Source organism: Ranitomeya variabilis, chromosome 2 (genome assembly GCF_051348905.1).
Source record: "Ranitomeya variabilis isolate aRanVar5 chromosome 2, aRanVar5.hap1, whole genome shotgun sequence".
In the NCBI taxonomy this organism is placed as follows: Eukaryota; Metazoa; Chordata; class Amphibia; order Anura; family Dendrobatidae; genus Ranitomeya; species Ranitomeya variabilis.
The window spans coordinates 135966408-135987060 of record NC_135233.1 but is presented as its reverse complement, the minus strand read 5'-3'; the positions used below and the strand labels follow the sequence as shown (position 1 = coordinate 135987060).

Genomic DNA, 20653 nt, shown 5'->3' with positions numbered 1-20653 from the left:
TGTATATACGTCCAGTGCAAAACTGTGCATACCTCCAGTGTAATACTGTATATACCACTAGTGTAATATTGCATATACCTCCAATGTGATGCTGTATATACCTGCAGTGCAATACTGTATATACCTCTAATGTAATATTGTATATACCTCCAGTGTGATGCTGTATATACCTCCAGTGTAATACTCTATATACCACTAATGTAATATTGCATATACCTCAAGTGTAATACTGTATATACCTCTAGTGTATTACTATATATACCTCCAGTATGATGCTGTATATACCTCCAGTGTGATGCTGTATATACCTCCAGTGTAATACTGTATATACCTCTAATGTAATATTTTATAGACCTCAAGTGTAATACTGTATATACCTCTAGTGTATTACTATATATACCTCCAGTATGATGCTGTATATACCTCCAGTGTGATGCTGTATATACATCCAGTGTATTACTGTATATACCTCCGGTGTGATACTGTATATACCTCCAGTGTAAAACTGTATATACTTCCAGTGAAATACTGTATATACCTCCAGTGTAATACTGTATATACCTCCAGTGTAATACTGTATATACCCCCAGTGTGATGCTGTATATACCTCCAGTGTGATGCTGTATATACCTCCAGTGTAATACTGTGTATACCTCCAGTGATGCTGTATATACCTCCAGTGTAATACTGTATATACCTCCAGTGTAATATTGTATATACCTCCAGTGTAATATTGTATATACCTCCAGTGTAATATTGTATATACCTCCAGTGTAATATTGTGTATACCTCCAGTGTGATGCTGTATATACCTCCAGTGTAATATTGTATATACCTCCAGTGTAATATTGTATATACCTCCAGTGTGATGCTGTATATACCTCCAGTGTAATACTGTGTATACCTCCAGTGTGATGCTGTGTGATATCCAGTGTAATATTGTATATACCTCCAGTGCATACTGTATATACCTCCAGTGCATACTGTATATACCTCCAGTGCATACTGTATATACCTCCAGTGTGATATCCAGTGTAATATTGTGTATACCTCCAGTGTGATGCTGTATATACCTCCAGTGTAATATTGTATATACCTCCAGTGTAATATTGTATATACCTCCAGTGTAATATTGTATATACCTCCAGTGTAATATTGTGTATACCTCCAGTGTGATGCTGTATATACCTCCAGTGTAATATTGTATATACCTCCAGTGTAATATTGTATATACCTCCAGTGTGATGCTGTATATACCTCCAGTGTAATACTGTGTATACCTCCAGTGTGATGCTGTGTGATATCCAGTGTAATATTGTATATACCTCCAGTGCATACTGTATATACCTCCAGTGCATACTGTATATACCTCCAGTGCATACTGTATATACCTCCAGTGTGATATCCAGTGTAATATTGTGTATACCTCCAGTGTGATGCTGTATATACCTCCAGTGTAATATTGTATATACCTCCAGTGTGATGCTGTATATACCTCCAGTGCATACTGTATATACCTCCAGTGTGATATCCAGTGTAATACTGTACATATACTGTGTGACACGCAGGGTTATCCCTCCAGTGCCCCGGGGTCTGCGGTCAGCAGTGAGGGGGTGACTGGCAGCCCACCCTGCACTGAGCAGTGAAGCCGCACTCGTGTGTATAGGCACTGGCAGCTCCTTGTAGAAGCCCCTGATCTGCCCCCTACACTCCTCCTCCTCCTCCTTTCCCTCTCTCCTCTGTCCCCTTGTCCTGGAGCAGATAGACCCCTTTATCCCTTCCCTTCTTTCCCTCCACTTCCACTCATGCCTATTAGCTCCACACAACTGCTCCTGCTGAAGTTTTCCTGGGACGGAGGAGTTTCTTTACTTGGCTGAAGAGCAGGAGCAGCAGTGGAGGAGGAGGCGGCGGGCAGAGCAGACGAGAAGGGAAGGACGGCGCAGTCCCCCCGCAGTGCCGCCGGCTGCAGCTCCCCTATACTGTAGCGCTGCGACCACTGCTCATCCATGGCTCCGTACAACAGGTGGGGAGCCGCACTGTGCGCTCTGCTCTCAGCATCTGCTGTGCTGGCCAACATCGAGCGAGTCAGGAGGATCACGTACGTGGTGCACCCAGGACCCCCGGGCATCTACCGGCAGCAACCTGTGCCTGTGGGCAGGAGCACCATTGTGGTGAGCAGCAGCAGTGCCCAGGAGCGGAGCCGCAGGGTGAGCGGAGTCTCCAGCCCGACTGTGGTGCAGAGACCGCAGCCCCTCACAGCAGAGAAGGCGGCGGCCGCGGCTGTCAGCACCCAGAGCCGCCAGTACTCCCGGAGCGGCGGGCAGACGGACGGAGCGCGGAGCCTCGGGCTACAGCACAAGCTGCACATGCAGGGGTGAGACTGCTGCGACCACTATGTTACCGCTGCTACTAATACTACTGCTATATGCCGGGCAGGGGGAGACTACTGCGACCACTCATGTTATCACTGCTACTAATACTACTGCTATATGCCGGGCAGGGGGAGACTACTGCGACCATTATGTTACCGCTGCTACTAATACTACTGCTATACGCCGGGCAGGGGGAGACTACTGCGACCACTCATGTTACCACTGCTACTAATACTACTGCTATATGGCGGGCAGGGGGAGGGGGAGACTACTGCGACCACTCATGTTATCACTACTACTAATACTACTGCTATATGCAGGGCAGGGGGAGACTACTGCGACCACTATGTTATCACTACTACTAATACTACTGCTATATGGCGGGCAGGGGGAGACTACTGCGACCATTCATGTTATCACTACTACTAATACTACTGCTATATGGCGGGCAGGGGGAGACTACTGCGACCACTCATGTTACCACTACTAATACTACTGCTATATGCCGGGCAGGGGGAGACTACTGCGACCACTCATGTTACCGCTGCTACTAATACTACTGCTATACGCCGGGCAGGGGGAGACTACTGCGACCACTCATGTTACCACTGCTACTAATACTACTGCTATATGGCGGGCAGGGGGAGGGGGGAGACTACTGCGACCACTCATGTTATCACTACTACTAATACTACTGCTATATGCAGGGCAGGGGGAGACTACTGCGACCACTATGTTATCACTACTACTAATACTACTGCTATATGGCGGGCAGGGGGAGACTACTGCGACCATTCATGTTATCACTACTACTAATACTACTGCTATATGGCGGGCAGGGGGAGACTACTGCAACCACTTATGTTATCACTGCTACTAATACTACTGCTATATGGCGGGCAGGGGGAGACTACTGCGACCACTCATGTTACCACTACTAATACTACTGCTATATGCAGGGCAGGGGGGAGACTACTGCGACCACTCATGTTACCACTGCTACTAATACTACTGCTATATGGCGGGCAGGGGGAGGGGGGAGACTACTGCGACCACTCATGTTATCACTACTACTAATACTACTGCTATATGCAGGGCAGGGGGAGACTACTGCGACCATTCATGTTATCACTACTACTAATACTACTGCTATATGGCGGGCAGGGGGAGACTACTGCGACCACTTATGTTATCACTGCTACTAATACTACTGCTATATGGCGGGCAGGGGGAGACTACTGCGACCACTCATGTTACCACTACTAATACTACTGCTATATGCCGGGCAGGGGGAGACTACTGCGACCACTCATGTTACCACTACTACCAATATTACTGCTATATGCCGGGCAGGGGGAGACTACTGCGACCACTCATGTTATCACTACTACTAATACTACTGCTATATGGCGGGCAGGGGGGAGACTACTGCGACCACTCATGTTACCGCTGCTACTAATACTACTGCTATATGCAGGGCAGGGGGGAGACTACTGCGACCACTCATGTTACCACTACTACCAATATTACTGCTATATGCCGGGCAGGGGGAGACTACTGCGACCACTCATGTTATCACTACTACTAATACTACTGCTATATGGCGGGCAGGGGGGAGACTACTGCGACCACTCATGTTACCGCTGCTACTAATACTACTGCTATATGCCGGGCAGGGGGAGACTACTGCGACCACTCATGTTACCACTACTACCAATATTACTGCTATATGCCGGGCAGGGGGAGACTACTGCGACCACTCATGTTATCACTACTACTAATACTACTGCTATATGGCGGGCAGGGGGGAGACTACTGCGACCACTCATGTTACCACTGCTACTAATACTACTGCTATATGCCGGGCAGGGGGAGACTACTGCGACCACTCATGTTATCACTACTACTAATACTACTGCTATATGGCGAGCAGGGGGGAGACTACTGTGACCACTCATGTTATCACTACTACTAATACTACTGCTATATGGCGGGCAGGGGGGAGACTACTGCGACCACTCATGTTACCACTACTACTACTGCTATATGCCGGGCAGGGGGAGACTACTGCGACCACTCATGTTACCGCTGCTACTAATACTACTGCTATATGCAGGGCAGGGGGGAGACTACTGCGACCACTCATGTTATCAACGATACTAATGCTACTGCTATATGCAGGGCAGGGGGGAGACTACTGCGACCACTCATGTTACCGCTGCTACTAATACTACTGCTATATGCAGGGCAGGGGGGAGACTACTGCGACCACTCATGTTACCGCTGCTACTAATATTACTGCTATATGCAGGGCAGGGGGGAGACTACTGCGACCACTCATGTTACCGCTGCTACTAATACTACTGCTATATGCAGGGCAGGGGGGAGACTACTGCGACCACTCATGTTACCGCTGCTACTAATACTACTGCTATATGCAGGGCAGGGGGGAGACTACTGCAACCACTATGTTATCGCTGCTACCAATACTACTGCTATATGCAGGGCAGGGGGGAGACTACTGCGACCACTCATGTTATCAACGATACTAATGCTACTGCTATATGCAGGGCAGGGGGGAGACTACTGCGACCACTCATGTTACCGCTGCTACTAATACTACTGCTATATGCAGGGCTGGGGGGAGACTACTGCGACCACTCATGTTACCGCTGCTACTAATATTACTGCTATATGCAGGGCAGGGGGGAGACTACTGCGAACACTCATGTTACCGCTGCTACTAATACTACTGCTATATGCAGGGCAGGGGGGAGACTACTGCGACCACTCATGTTACCGCTGCTACTAATACTACTGCTATATGCAGGGCAGGGGGGAGACTACTGCGACCACTCATGTTATCAACGATACTAATGCTACTGCTATATGCAGGGCAGGGGGGAGACTACTGCGACCACTCATGTTACCGCTGCTACTAATACTACTGCTATATGCAGGGCAGGGGGGAGACTACTGCGACCACTCATGTTACCGCTGCTACTAATATTACTGCTATATGCAGGGCAGGGGGGAGACTACTGCGACCACTCATGTTACCGCTGCTACTAATACTACTGCTATATGCAGGGCAGGGGGGAGACTACTGCGACCACTCATGTTACCACTGCTACTAATATTACTGCTATATGCAGGGCAGGGGGGAGACTACTGCGACCACTCATGTTACCACTGCTACTAATATTACTGCTATATGCAGGGCAGGGGGGAGACTACTGCGACCACTCATGTTACCGCTGCTACTAATACTACTGCTATATGCAGGGCAGGGGGGAGACTACTGCGACCACTCATGTTACCACTGCTACTAATACTATTGCTATATGCAGGGCAGGGGGGAGACTACTGCGACCACTCATGTTACCGCTGCTACTAATATTACTGCTATATGCAGGGCAGGGGGGAGACTACTGCGACCACTCATGTTACCACTGCTACTAATACTACTGCTATATGCAGGGCAGGGGGGAGACTACTGCGACCACTCATGTTACCGCTGCTACTAATACTACTGCTATATGCAGGGCAGGGGGAGACTACTGAGACCACTCACGTTACCACTGCTACTAATACTACTACTATATGCAGGGCAGGGGGGAGACTACTGCGACCACTCATGTTACCGCTGCTACTAATACTACTGCTATATGCAGGGCAGGGGGGAGACTACTGCGACCACTCATGTTACCACTGCTACTAATACTACTGCTATATGCAGGGCAGGGGGGAGACTACTGCGACCACTCATGTTACCGCTGCTACTAATACTACTGCTATATGCCGGGCAGGGGGAGACTACTGCGACCACTATGTTATCGCTGCTACCAATACTACTGCTATATGCAGGGCAGGGGGGAGACTACTGCGACCACTCATGTTACCACTGCTACTAATACTACTGCTATATGCAGGGCAGGGGGGAGACTACTGCGACCACTCATGTTATCACTACTAATACTACTGCTATATGCAGGGCAGGGGGAGAATACTGCGACCACTCATGTTACCACTGCTACTAATACTACTGCTATATGCAGGGCAGGGGGGAGACTACTGCTGAGACTACTGCGACCACTCATGTTATCACTGCTACTAATATTACTGCTATATGCCGGGCAGGGGGGAGACTACTGCGACCACTATGTTATCGCTGCTACCAATACTACTGCTATATGCCGGGCAGGGGGGAGACTACTGCGACCACTATGTTATCGCTGCTACCAATACTACTGCTATATGCAGGGCAGGGGGAGACTACTGCGACCACTCATGTTATCACTACTGCTAATACTACTGCTATATGCCGGGCAGGGGGAGACTACTGCGACCACTCATGTTACCACTGCTACTAATACTACTGCTATATGCAGGGCAGGGTGGAGACTACTGCGACCACTCATGTTACCGCTGCTACTAATACTACTGCTATATGCCGGGCAGGGGGAGACTACTGCGACCACTCATGTTATCACTACTGCTAATACTACTGCTATATGCCGGGCAGGGGGAGACTACTGCGACCACTCATGTTACCACTGCTACTAATACTACTGCTATATGCAGGGCAGGGGGGAGACTACTGCGACCACTCATGTTACCGCTGCTACTAATACTACTGCTATATGCAGGGCAGGGGGGAGACTACTGCGACCACTCATGTTATCACTGCTACTAATACTACTGCTATATGCAGGGCAGGGGGAGACTACTGCGACCACTCATGTTATCACTGCTACTAATATTACTGCTATATGCCGGGCAGGGGGGAGACTACTGCGACCACTATGTTATCGCTGCTACCAATACTACTGCTATATGCCGGGCAGGGGGGAGACTACTGCGACCACTATGTTATCGCTGCTACCAATACTACTGCTATATGCAGGGCAGGGGGAGACTACTGCGACCACTCATGTTATCACTACTACTAATATTACTGCTATATGGCGGGCAGGGGGGAGACTACTGCGACCACTCATGTTACCACTGCTACTAATACTACTGCTATATGCCGGGCAGGGGGAGACTACTGCGACCACTCCTGTTATCACTACTACTAATACTACTGCTATATGGCGAGCAGGGGGGAGACTACTGCGACCACTCATGTTATCACTACTACTAATACTACTGCTATATGGCGGGCAGGGGGGAGACTACTGCGACCACTCATGTTACCACTACTACTACTGCTATATGCCGGGCAGGGGGAGACTACTGCGACCACTCATGTTACCGCTGCTACTAATACTACTGCTATATGCAGGGCAGGGGGGAGACTACTGCGACCACTCATGTTATCAACGATACTAATGCTACTGCTATATGCAGGGCAGGGGGGAGACTACTGCGACCACTCATGTTACCGCTGCTACTAATACTACTGCTATATGCAGGGCAGGGGGGAGACTACTGCGACCACTCATGTTACCGCTGCTACTAATATTACTGCTATATGCAGGGCAGGGGGGAGACTACTGCGACCACTCATGTTACCGCTGCTACTAATACTACTGCTATATGCAGGGCAGGGGGGAGACTACTGCGACCACTCATGTTACCGCTGCTACTAATACTACTGCTATATGCAGGGCAGGGGGGAGACTACTGCGACCACTCATGTTACCGCTGCTACTAATATTACTGCTATATGCAGGGCAGGGGGGAGACTACTGCGACCACTCATGTTACCGCTGCTACTAATACTACTGCTATATGCAGGGCAGGGGGGAGACTACTGCGACCACTATGTTATCGCTGCTACCAATACTACTGCTATATGCAGGGCAGGGGGGAGACTACTGCGACCACTCATGTTATCAACGATACTAATGCTACTGCTATATGCAGGGCAGGGGGGAGACTACTGCGACCACTCATGTTACCGCTGCTACTAATACTACTGCTGTATGCAGGGCTGGGGGGAGACTACTGCGACCACTCATGTTACCGCTGCTACTAATATTACTGCTATATGCAGGGCAGGGGGGAGACTACTGCGACCACTCATGTTACCGCTGCTACTAATACTACTGCTATATGCAGGGCAGGGGGGAGACTACTGCGACCACTCATGTTACCGCTGCTACTAATACTACTGCTATATGCAGGGCAGGGGGGAGACTACTGCGACCACTCATGTTATCAACGATACTAATGCTACTGCTATATGCAGGGCAGGGGGGAGACTACTGCGACCACTCATGTTACCGCTGCTACTAATACTACTGCTATATGCAGGGCAGGGGGGAGACTACTGCGACCACTCATGTTACCGCTGCTACTAATATTACTGCTATATGCAGGGCAGGGGGGAGACTACTGCGACCACTCATGTTACCACTGCTACTAATACTACTGCTATATGGCGGGCAGGGGGAGGGGGAGACTACTGCGACCACTCATGTTATCACTACTACTAATACTACTGCTATATGCAGGGCAGGGGGAGACTACTGCGACCACTATGTTATCACTACTACTAATACTACTGCTATATGGCGGGCAGGGGGAGACTACTGCGACCACTTATGTTATCACTGCTACTAATACTACTGCTATATGGCGGGCAGGGGGAGACTACTGCGACCACTCATGTTACCACTACTAATACTACTGCTATATGCCGGGCAGGGGGAGACTACTGCGACCACTCATGTTACCGCTGCTACTAATACTACTGCTATACGCCGGGCAGGGGGAGACTACTGCGACCACTCATGTTACCACTGCTACTAATACTACTGCTATATGGCGGGCAGGGGGAGGGGGGAGACTACTGCGACCACTCATGTTATCACTACTACTAATACTACTGCTATATGCAGGGCAGGGGGAGACTACTGCGACCACTATGTTATCACTACTACTAATACTACTGCTATATGGCGGGCAGGGGGAGACTACTGCGACCATTCATGTTATCACTACTACTAATACTACTGCTATATGGCGGGCAGGGGGAGACTACTGCAACCACTTATGTTATCACTGCTACTAATACTACTGCTATATGGCGGGCAGGGGGAGACTACTGCGACCACTCATGTTACCACTACTAATACTACTGCTATATGCAGGGCAGGGGGGAGACTACTGCGACCACTCATGTTACCACTGCTACTAATACTACTGCTATATGGCGGGCAGGGGGAGGGGGGAGACTACTGCGACCACTCATGTTATCACTACTACTAATACTACTGCTATATGCAGGGCAGGGGGAGACTACTGCGACCATTCATGTTATCACTACTACTAATACTACTGCTATATGGCGGGCAGGGGGAGACTACTGCGACCACTTATGTTATCACTGCTACTAATACTACTGCTATATGGCGGGCAGGGGGAGACTACTGCGACCACTCATGTTACCACTACTAATACTACTGCTATATGCCGGGCAGGGGGAGACTACTGCGACCACTCATGTTACCACTACTACCAATATTACTGCTATATGCCGGGCAGGGGGAGACTACTGCGACCACTCATGTTATCACTACTACTAATACTACTGCTATATGGCGGGCAGGGGGGAGACTACTGCGACCACTCATGTTACCGCTGCTACTAATACTACTGCTATATGCAGGGCAGGGGGGAGACTACTGCGACCACTCATGTTACCACTACTACCAATATTACTGCTATATGCCGGGCAGGGGGAGACTACTGCGACCACTCATGTTATCACTACTACTAATACTACTGCTATATGGCGGGCAGGGGGGAGACTACTGCGACCACTCATGTTACCGCTGCTACTAATACTACTGCTATATGCAGGGCAGGGGGGAGACTACTGCGACCACTATGTTACCGCTGCTACTAATACTACTGCTATATGCCGGGCAGGGGGAGACTACTGCGACCACTCATGTTACCTCTACTACCAATATTACTGCTATATGCCGGGCAGGGGGAGACTACTGCGACCACTCATGTTATCACTACTACTAATACTACTGCTATATGGCGGGCAGGGGGGAGACTACTGCGACCACTCATGTTACCACTGCTACTAATACTACTGCTATATGCCGGGCAGGGGGAGACTACTGCGACCACTCATGTTATCACTACTACTAATACTACTGCTATATGCAGGGCAGGGGGGAGACTACTGCGACCACTCATGTTATCAACGATACTAATGCTACTGCTATATGCAGGGCAGGGGGGAGACTACTGCGACCACTCATGTTACCGCTGCTACTAATACTACTGCTATATGCAGGGCAGGGGGGAGACTACTGCGACCACTCATGTTACCGCTGCTACTAATATTACTGCTATATGCAGGGCAGGGGGGAGACTACTGCGACCACTCATGTTACCGCTGCTACTAATACTACTGCTATATGCAGGGCAGGGGGGAGACTACTGCGACCACTCATGTTACCGCTGCTACTAATACTACTGCTATATGCAGGGCAGGGGGGAGACTACTGCAACCACTATGTTATCGCTGCTACCAATACTACTGCTATATGCAGGGCAGGGGGGAGACTACTGCGACCACTCATGTTATCAACGATACTAATGCTACTGCTATATGCAGGGCAGGGGGGAGACTACTGCGACCACTCATGTTACCGCTGCTACTAATACTACTGCTATATGCAGGGCTGGGGGGAGACTACTGCGACCACTCATGTTACCGCTGCTACTAATATTACTGCTATATGCAGGGCAGGGGGGAGACTACTGCGAACACTCATGTTACCGCTGCTACTAATACTACTGCTATATGCAGGGCAGGGGGGAGACTACTGCGACCACTCATGTTACCGCTGCTACTAATACTACTGCTATATGCAGGGCAGGGGGGAGACTACTGCGACCACTCATGTTATCAACGATACTAATGCTACTGCTATATGCAGGGCAGGGGGGAGACTACTGCGACCACTCATGTTACCGCTGCTACTAATACTACTGCTATATGCAGGGCAGGGGGGAGACTACTGCGACCACTCATGTTACCGCTGCTACTAATACTACTGCTATATGCAGGGCAGGGGGGAGACTACTGCGACCACTCATGTTACCACTGCTACTAATATTACTGCTATATGCAGGGCAGGGGGGAGACTACTGCGACCACTCATGTTACCACTGCTACTAATATTACTGCTATATGCAGGGCAGGGGGGAGACTACTGCGACCACTCATGTTACCGCTGCTACTAATACTACTGCTATATGCAGGGCAGGGGGGAGACTACTGCGACCACTCATGTTACCACTGCTACTAATACTATTGCTATATGCAGGGCAGGGGGGAGACTACTGCGACCACTCATGTTACCGCTGCTACTAATATTACTGCTATATGCAGGGCAGGGGGGAGACTACTGCGACCACTCATGTTACCACTGCTACTAATACTACTGCTATATGCAGGGCAGGGGGGAGACTACTGCGACCACTCATGTTACCGCTGCTACTAATACTACTGCTATATGCAGGGCAGGGGGAGACTACTGAGACCACTCACGTTACCACTGCTACTAATACTACTACTATATGCAGGGCAGGGGGGAGACTACTGCGACCACTCATGTTACCGCTGCTACTAATATTACTGCTATATGCAGGGCAGGGGGGAGACTACTGCGACCACTTATGTTACCGCTGCTACTAATACTACTGCTATATGCAGGGCAGGGGGGAGACTACTGCGACCACTCATGTTACCGCTGCTACTAATACTACTGCTATATGCAGGGCAGGGGGGAGACTACTGCGACCACTCATGTTACCACTGCTACTAATACTACTGCTATATGCAGGGCAGGGGGGAGACTACTGCGACCACTCATGTTACCGCTGCTACTAATACTACTGCTATATGCCGGGCAGGGGGAGACTACTGCGACCACTATGTTATCGCTGCTACCAATACTACTGCTATATGCAGGGCAGGGGGGAGACTACTGCGACCACTCATGTTACCACTGCTACTAATACTACTGCTATATGCAGGGCAGGGGGGAGACTACTGCGACCACTCATGTTATCACTACTAATACTACTGCTATATGCAGGGCAGGGGGAGAATACTGCGACCACTCATGTTACCACTGCTACTAATACTACTGCTATATGCAGGGCAGGGGGGAGACTACTGCTGAGACTACTGCGACCACTCATGTTATCACTGCTACTAATATTACTGCTATATGCCGGGCAGGGGGGAGACTACTGCGACCACTATGTTATCGCTGCTACCAATACTACTGCTATATGCCGGGCAGGGGGGAGACTACTGCGACCACTATGTTATCGCTGCTACCAATACTACTGCTATATGCAGGGCAGGGGGAGACTACTGCGACCACTCATGTTATCACTACTGCTAATACTACTGCTATATGCCGGGCAGGGGGAGACTACTGCGACCACTCATGTTACCACTGCTACTAATACTACTGCTATATGCAGGGCAGGGTGGAGACTACTGCGACCACTCATGTTACCGCTGCTACTAATACTACTGCTATATGCAGGGCAGGGGGAGACTACTGCGACCACTCATGTTATCACTACTGCTAATACTACTGCTATATGCCGGGCAGGGGGAGACTACTGCGACCACTCATGTTACCACTGCTACTAATACTACTGCTATATGCAGGGCAGGGGGGAGACTACTGCGACCACTCATGTTACCGCTGCTACTAATACTACTGCTATATGCAGGGCAGGGGAGACTACTGCGACCACTCATGTTATCACTACTACTAATACTACTGCTATATGCCGGGCAGGGGGAGACTACTGCGACCACTCATGTTACCACTGCTACTAATACTACTGCTATATGCAGGGCAGGGTGGAGACTACTGCAACCACTCATGTTATCACTGCTACTAATACTATTGCTATATGCAGGGCAGGGGGGAGACTACTGCGACCACTCATGTTACCACTGCTACTAATACTACTGCTATATGCAGGGCAGGGGGGAGACTACTGCGACCACTCATGTTACCGCTGCTACTAATACTACTGCTATATGCAGGGCAGGGGGGAGACTACTGCGACCACTATGTTATCGCTGCTACCAATACTACTGCTATATGCAGGGCAGGGGGAGACTACTGCGACCACTCATGTTATCACTACTACTAATACTACTGCTATATGCCGGGCAGGGGGAGACTACTGCGACCACTCATGTTACCACTGCTACTAATACTACTGCTATATGCAGGGCAGGGTGGAGACTACTGCAACCACTCATGTTATCACTGCTACTAATACTATTGCTATATGCAGGGCAGGGGGGAGACTACTGCGACCACTCATGTTACCACTGCTACTAATACTACTGCTATATGCAGGGCAGGGGGGAGACTACTGCGACCACTCATGTTACCGCTGCTACTAATACTACTGCTATATGCAGGGCAGGGGGGAGACTACTGCGACCACTCATGTTACCGCTGCTACTAATACTACTGCTATATGCAGGGCAGGGTGGAGACTACTGCAACCACTCATGTTATCACTGCTACTAATACTATTGCTATATGCAGGGCAGGGGGGAGACTACTGCGACCACTCATGTTATCAACGATACTAATGCTACTATCAATACTAATACTGCTATGAATGGCCGGATCGAAACTACCTCTACCGCCAGCATGGTCACTACTAAATGTGTATTGGGCAGGTGTGAGACACTACTACTGCTGATATTATCACTGCTACTATTAGTACTAATACTGCTGCAACTACTTGTACTACTTCTACTAGGTGCAGGGCAAAGGTGAGACTACTGCTACCACTGATATTATCACTGCCACTATTGCTAGAGGTGCTACTACTAATACTGATATGCATGGGCCAGGAATGAGATACTACGGCTTCCACTGATGTTTATCACTGCCACTTTTATTAGTACTACTACTATTGATATGTATAGGACAGGGATGAGCGCAGGGTTGAGAACACTACTGCTACCATTAATATTACTACTGCTAGTACTATTACTATGCATAGTGCAGGGGTGAGACACTACTGCTTCCACTATTATTACTATCACTATTGCATTATTTTTACTGCTACTACTGCAACCGGTACTACTACTGTTACTACTGCAATTATGTGTAGGGCAAGAATTAGACACTACTGCTACCACTGCTATCATTATTTGCACTATTACTTCCAGTATTACTAATATTACTATGTATATGGCAGGGGATAGACATTACTGCTTCCACTGCTATTATTACTATTACTACTACTGTTATAATGTACAGGGCAGGGGAGAGCCACTACTGCTACTATTACTACTCTATAGAAGGCAGGGGTGAGCCTCTACTACTACTATTTCTATTATTACCACTACTATTATGTATAGGGCTGGAGTGAGACATTACTGCTATCAGTACTAATAATATTACTACTACTACGCTTTAGTGTAGGGTGGGTGTGAGAGACTAGTGCTACCATTAATACTACTGTTATGCATTCAGTAGTGGTGAGACTCTTCTGCTACCACCACTACTACTATCATTATTATCATTACTACCACTATGCATAGTACTACTACGACTACTAATGTGGATATGAAGGGTGAGATATCACTGCTACTACTACTATTCCAACACTAAGGGCTCATACTCACTTGCGCGAGACTCGGATAAGTCTCGCACGGCAATACCCGGCCCTGCACCCGGCACAGAGGAGCGGAGCGTGCGGCTGCATGTATTCCTATGGGGCCGCACGCTCCGATCTGAGTGCCGGTAGCAGCGCCGGGTATTGCCGTGCGAGACTCATTCGAGTCTCGCTCAAGTGAGTATGAGCCCTAATGCTATTATGCATGGGACAGAGATGAGACACTTTTGATATCATTAATATTATTATTACTAGTAACACTATGGCTAGGTATAGCACAGGTATGAGAAACTACTGCTACCATTACTGATATCCATGCTAAAATAGTACTATTAGTATGTACGTTAGAAGGAGTCATACTTCTACCATTACTACTGCTATGGATATGCAGGTTGAAACACCACTGCTACCACTACTACTACAACTACTACCACTGCTACCACTACTACTACTGCTACTACTATCACTACTACTACTACTACTGTTACCAGCCCTAAGGGCAGAGATGAGATTTTACTGCTACCAATACTATGATTACTACTAGTAAGGCCATGGTCACACGTTCAGTATTTGGTCAGTATTTTACCTCAGTATTTGTAAGCCAAAACCAGGAGTGGAACAATTAGAGGAAAAGTATAATAGAAACACGTTAGCACTTCTGCATTTATCACCCACTCCGGGTTTTGGCTTTCAAATACTTATCTGGAATACTGACCACATACTGCTAGTGTGAATGTGGCCTAACACTACTAGGTACAGTGTCGAGCTGGCTTGATACTTCTACCACTACTATTATTATTATTACTACTAGTAAAACTACTACTAGGTACAGTGCAGAGCTGAATAATATTTCTACCACTACTATTATTACTACTAGTGAAACAATTGCTAGGTATAGGTCAAGAGAGAGGTGTTACTGCTGCCACTACTATTATTACTATTAGTAACACTCAGCACTGAGGAAATGAGACTGTATGGTCTTTTGAAAGAGCAAGGAGTCAAAACCAGATATGGTCTATATCTGTTTTTGACTCTTTGCTGGATCAAAATAAATGAACACTGCAGTAATACCCGTAGAATGTATGACCGCAAGGACAGGGTCCTCTCCCCTCTGTACCAGTCTGGCATCATTGTTAATTTGTTTACCGTAAACGATATCTATGACTCTGTCCGTAACCCCTTTCTCATGTACAGCACCATGGAATTAATGGTGCTTTATAAACAAATAATAATAATACCCTACAGTCTCATTTTCTTTTCTGGTGCTAAATTTCCTACCTTAATAAGTCTGAACCGTGAGTCTCTTCCTCAAGCACCCAATTTTTTTTTAAAAGAACAGTGTGCCGGTCTTTCTCCTTCTAACCCTATTACTGACACTACTACTAGTTATATGGCAGGGGTGAGACTGTACTGCTACCACTGCTACCATTATTATTACTACCAATAGTACTGCTATTATGTATAAGGCAAGAGTGAACACTACTGCTAACACTACTATTATTACTGCTAGTAGTACTACGACTAGGTATAGGGCAGTGGTGAGATATTACAAGTTCTGACAACCACTGTTCATGGAGTAGCTTGTTAAATACTACAACTCTTTATCGGGCAAAGATCTTAACGCACGACTACCCTCTGTGGGGCAGAACATACCACACCACTGCTCTCTGTGGGGTAGAACGTAACACACCACTACTCTCTGTGGGGTAGAACGTAACACACCACTACTCTTTGTGGGGTAGAACGTAACACACCACTACTTTCTGGGCCAGAGAGTAACACACCATTACTCTCTGTGGGGCAGACAGTAACACACCACTACTCTCTGTGGGGCAGACAGTAACACACCACTACTCTCTGTGGGGCAGACAGTAACACACCACTACTATCTGTGGGGCAGACAGTAACACACCACTACTATCTGTAGGGCAGACAGTAACACACCACTACTCTCTGTGGGGCAGACAGTAACACACCACTACTTTCTATGGGGCAGACAGTAACACACCACTACTCTCTGTAGGTCAGACAGTAACACACCACTACTCTCTGTGGGGCAGACAGTAACACACCACTACTCTCTGTGGGGCAGACAGTAACACACCACTACTCTCTGTGGGGCAGACAGTAACACACCTGTTATGATCTGGTGACCTTGGAGCCGCATGAAAACTTTCTCTGGAGTTGGTGGAACCTGTACTGACCGCAAATCCTGAACTAACACCGCAACTAGAAGTAGCCGTGGGGTGTGCCTAACAAACCCTAGACACCTCGACACAGCCGGAGGACTAAATACCCCTATAGATGGAAATAGGAATGCTATCTTGCCTCAGAGCAGACCCCCAAAGGATAGGCAGCCCCCCACGAATAATGGCTGTGAGTAGGAGAAGAATAGACATACGCAGGTAGAAAACAGGATTTAGCAAAAGAGGCCACTCTAGCTAAATAGGAAAGGATAGGACAGATTACTAGGCGGTCAGTATTAAAACCCTTCCAAAAATATCCACAGCAGATAATACAAAAAGTTCCACAATCTAACTAAAGACATGGAATGTATATCTGCCACTCCAGAGAATCCAACAAGACTGAGAAAATACTGATACAGTCTAAGCTGGACAAGAAAACACAACTAAGAGCACTGAATTGTGAAGCACACAGCATGTGTGCCACAGGAAAAAAAAAACAGACACTTATCTTTGCTGATTTGGCAGAAAGGCAGGAGGAACCAGGCAGAGGTCCAACACCTCCCAACAACAATTGACAACTGGCAAGGACTAATGAATCCTGCACACCTAAATACCCCAGTCAGAACTGCAATCAGCAGACACACCTGACCAGGACTGCAACCCAGGGACAACTGCATTACCACCTACTACCACCGGAGGGAACCAAAAAGCAGAATTCACAACAGTACCCTCCCCTTGAGGGGTCACCGAACCCTCACCAGCGCCCCCAGGCCGATCAGGACGAGCCAGATGAAAGGCACGGACCAGATCAGCAGCATGGACATCAGAAGCAAAAACCCAAGAATTATCCTCCTGGCCATAACCCTTCCATTTGACAAGGTACTGAAGCCTCTGCCTCGAAAAACGAGAATCCAAAATCTTCTCAACCACATACTCCAGCTCCCCATCAACCAAAACAGGGGCTGGAGGATCAACAGAGGGAACAACGGGCACCACATATTTCCGCAATAAAGATCTATGAAAGACATTATTATGGATAGCAAAAGAAGCCGGAAGCGCCAATCGAAAAGACACCGGATTAATAATCTCAGAAATCCTATAAGGACCAATAAACCGAGGCTTAAACTTAGGGGAAGAGACCTTCATAGGAACATGACGGGAAGACAACCAAACCAAATCCCCAACCCGAAGCCGGGAACCAACACACCGACGACGGTTAGCAAAACGTTGAGCCTCCTCCTGAGACAACACCAAATTGTCCACCACATGAGCCCAAATCTGCTGCAACCTGTCAACCACAGAATCCACACCAGGACAGTCAGAAGGCTCAACCTGCCCAGAAGAAAAACGAGGATGAAAACCAAAATTACAAAAAAAAGGCGAAACCAAAGTAGCCGAACTAGCCCGATTATTAAGGGCAAACTCGGCCAATGGCAAAAAGGCCACCCAATCATCCTGATCGGCAGACACAAAGCATCTCAAATAAGTCTCCAAAGTCTGATTAGTTCGCTCGGTCTGGCCATTTGTCTGAGGATGAAATGCAGAAGAAAAAGACAAATCAATGCCCAGCGTAGCACAAAAGGCCCGCCAAAACCTAGAAACAAACTGGGAACCTCTGTCGGACACAATATTCTCCGGAATACCATGCAAACGAACCACATGCTGAAAAAACAACGGAACCAACTCTGAAGAGGAAGGCAATTTAGGCAAAGGCACCAAATGAACCATCTTAGAAAACCGGTCACAAACAACCCAGATAACCGACATCCTCTGGGAAACCGGAAGATCAGAAATAAAATCCATAGAAATATGCGTTCAGGGCCTCTCAGGGACCGGCAATGGCAAAAGTAACCCACTAGCACGGGAACAACAAGGCTTGGCCCGCGCACAAGTCCCACAGGACTGCACAAAAGAACGCACATCACGTGACAACGAAGGCCACCAAAAGGACTTATCAACCAAATCTCTGGTACCAAAAATACCAGGATGACCAGCCAACACAGAACAGTGAACCTCAGAAATCACTCTACTAGTCCATCTGTCAGGAACAAACAATTTCCCCACAGGACAGCGGTCAGGTCTATCAGCCTGAAATTCCTGAAGAACCCGCCGTATCAGGGGAAATGGCAGAAAGGACCACCCCTTCTTTCAGAATGCCGACCGGTTGAAGGACCTCAGGAGAATCAGGCAAAAAACTCCTAGAAAGGGCATCAACCTTAATATTCTTAGAACCCGGAAGATACGAAACCACGAAATCAAAACGGGAAAAAAACAAGGACCATCGAGCCTGTCTAGGACTCAGCCGTTTGGCAGACTCGAGGTAAATCAAATTCTTATGATCGGTCAGGACCACAATACGGTGCTTAGCTCCCTCAAGCCAATGTCGCCACTTCTCAAACGCCCACTTCATAGCCAACAACTTCCGATTGCCGACATCATAATTGCGTTCAGCAGGCGAAAACTTGCGGGAGAAGGTACACGGTTTCATCAAAGAACCAACAGAATCCCTCTGAGACAAAACGGCCCCTGCCCCAATCTCAGAAGCATCAATCTCAACCTGAAACGGAAGAGAAACATCTGGTTGGCGCAACACCGGAGCAGAAGTAAATCGGCGTTTAAGCTCCTGAAAGGCAGAGACGGCCGCAGAGGACCAATTCGCCACATCAGCGCCTTTTTTCGTCAAATCAGTCAAGGGTTTAACCACGCTGGAGAAGTTAGCAATGAACCGGCGATAAAAATTTGCAAAACCCCAAAATTTCTGAAGGCTCTTCACGGATGTGGGTTGAATCCAATCATGAATGGCCTGAACCTTAACCGGATCCATCTCCATAGATGAGGGAGAAAAAATAAAGCCCAAAAAAGAAACCTTCTGCACCCCAAAGAGACACTTAGACCCCTTCACAAACAAAGCATTGTCACGAAGGATATGAAATACCATCCTGACCTGTTCCACATGAGACTTCCAATCATCGGAAAAAATCAAAATATCATCCAAATATACAATCAAGAATTTATCAATATAAGTCCGGAAGATATCATGCATGAAGGATTGAAAAACAGATGGAGCGTTAGTGAGCCCGAATGGCATCACAAGGTATTCAAAATGGCCTTCGGGCGTATTAAACGCAGTTTTCCATTCATCACCCTGCTTAATACGAACCAAATTATATGCCCCCCGAAGGTCAATCTTCGTAAACCAACTAGCCCCCTTAATCCTAGCAAACAAATCGGAAAGCAAGGGTAAAGGGTATTGAACCTTGACCGTGATCTTATTCAAGAGGCGATAATCAATACAAGGTCTCATGGAGCCATCCTTCTTAGCAACAGAAAATACCTGCACCCAACGGTGAAGAAGATGGCCGAATATGCCCTTTCTCCAAAGACTCCTTAACATAACTCCGCATGGCGGTATGTTCAGGCACAGACAGGTTGAAAAGTCGG

At 48.0% G+C, this 20653-nt stretch overlaps 1 protein-coding gene across 2 annotated transcripts in view; it reads left to right on the top strand.

The window, feature by feature from the left end:
• The first annotated feature begins 1869 nt into the window (after window positions 1–1869).
• Window positions 1870–20653, top strand: part of LTBP1 (latent transforming growth factor beta binding protein 1) — a 534628-nt gene continuing 515844 nt past the window's right edge. Inside the window, exon 1 of one of the 2 annotated variants that reach the window (XM_077283013.1) lies at window positions 1870–2374. In XM_077283013.1, coding sequence (XP_077139128.1) covers window positions 2007–2374 — 368 coding nt within the window. In that variant the 5' untranslated portion in view covers window positions 1870–2006. The remainder of the gene's footprint in view (window positions 2375–20653) is intronic. The other variant, XM_077283014.1, reaches the window with a different exon arrangement.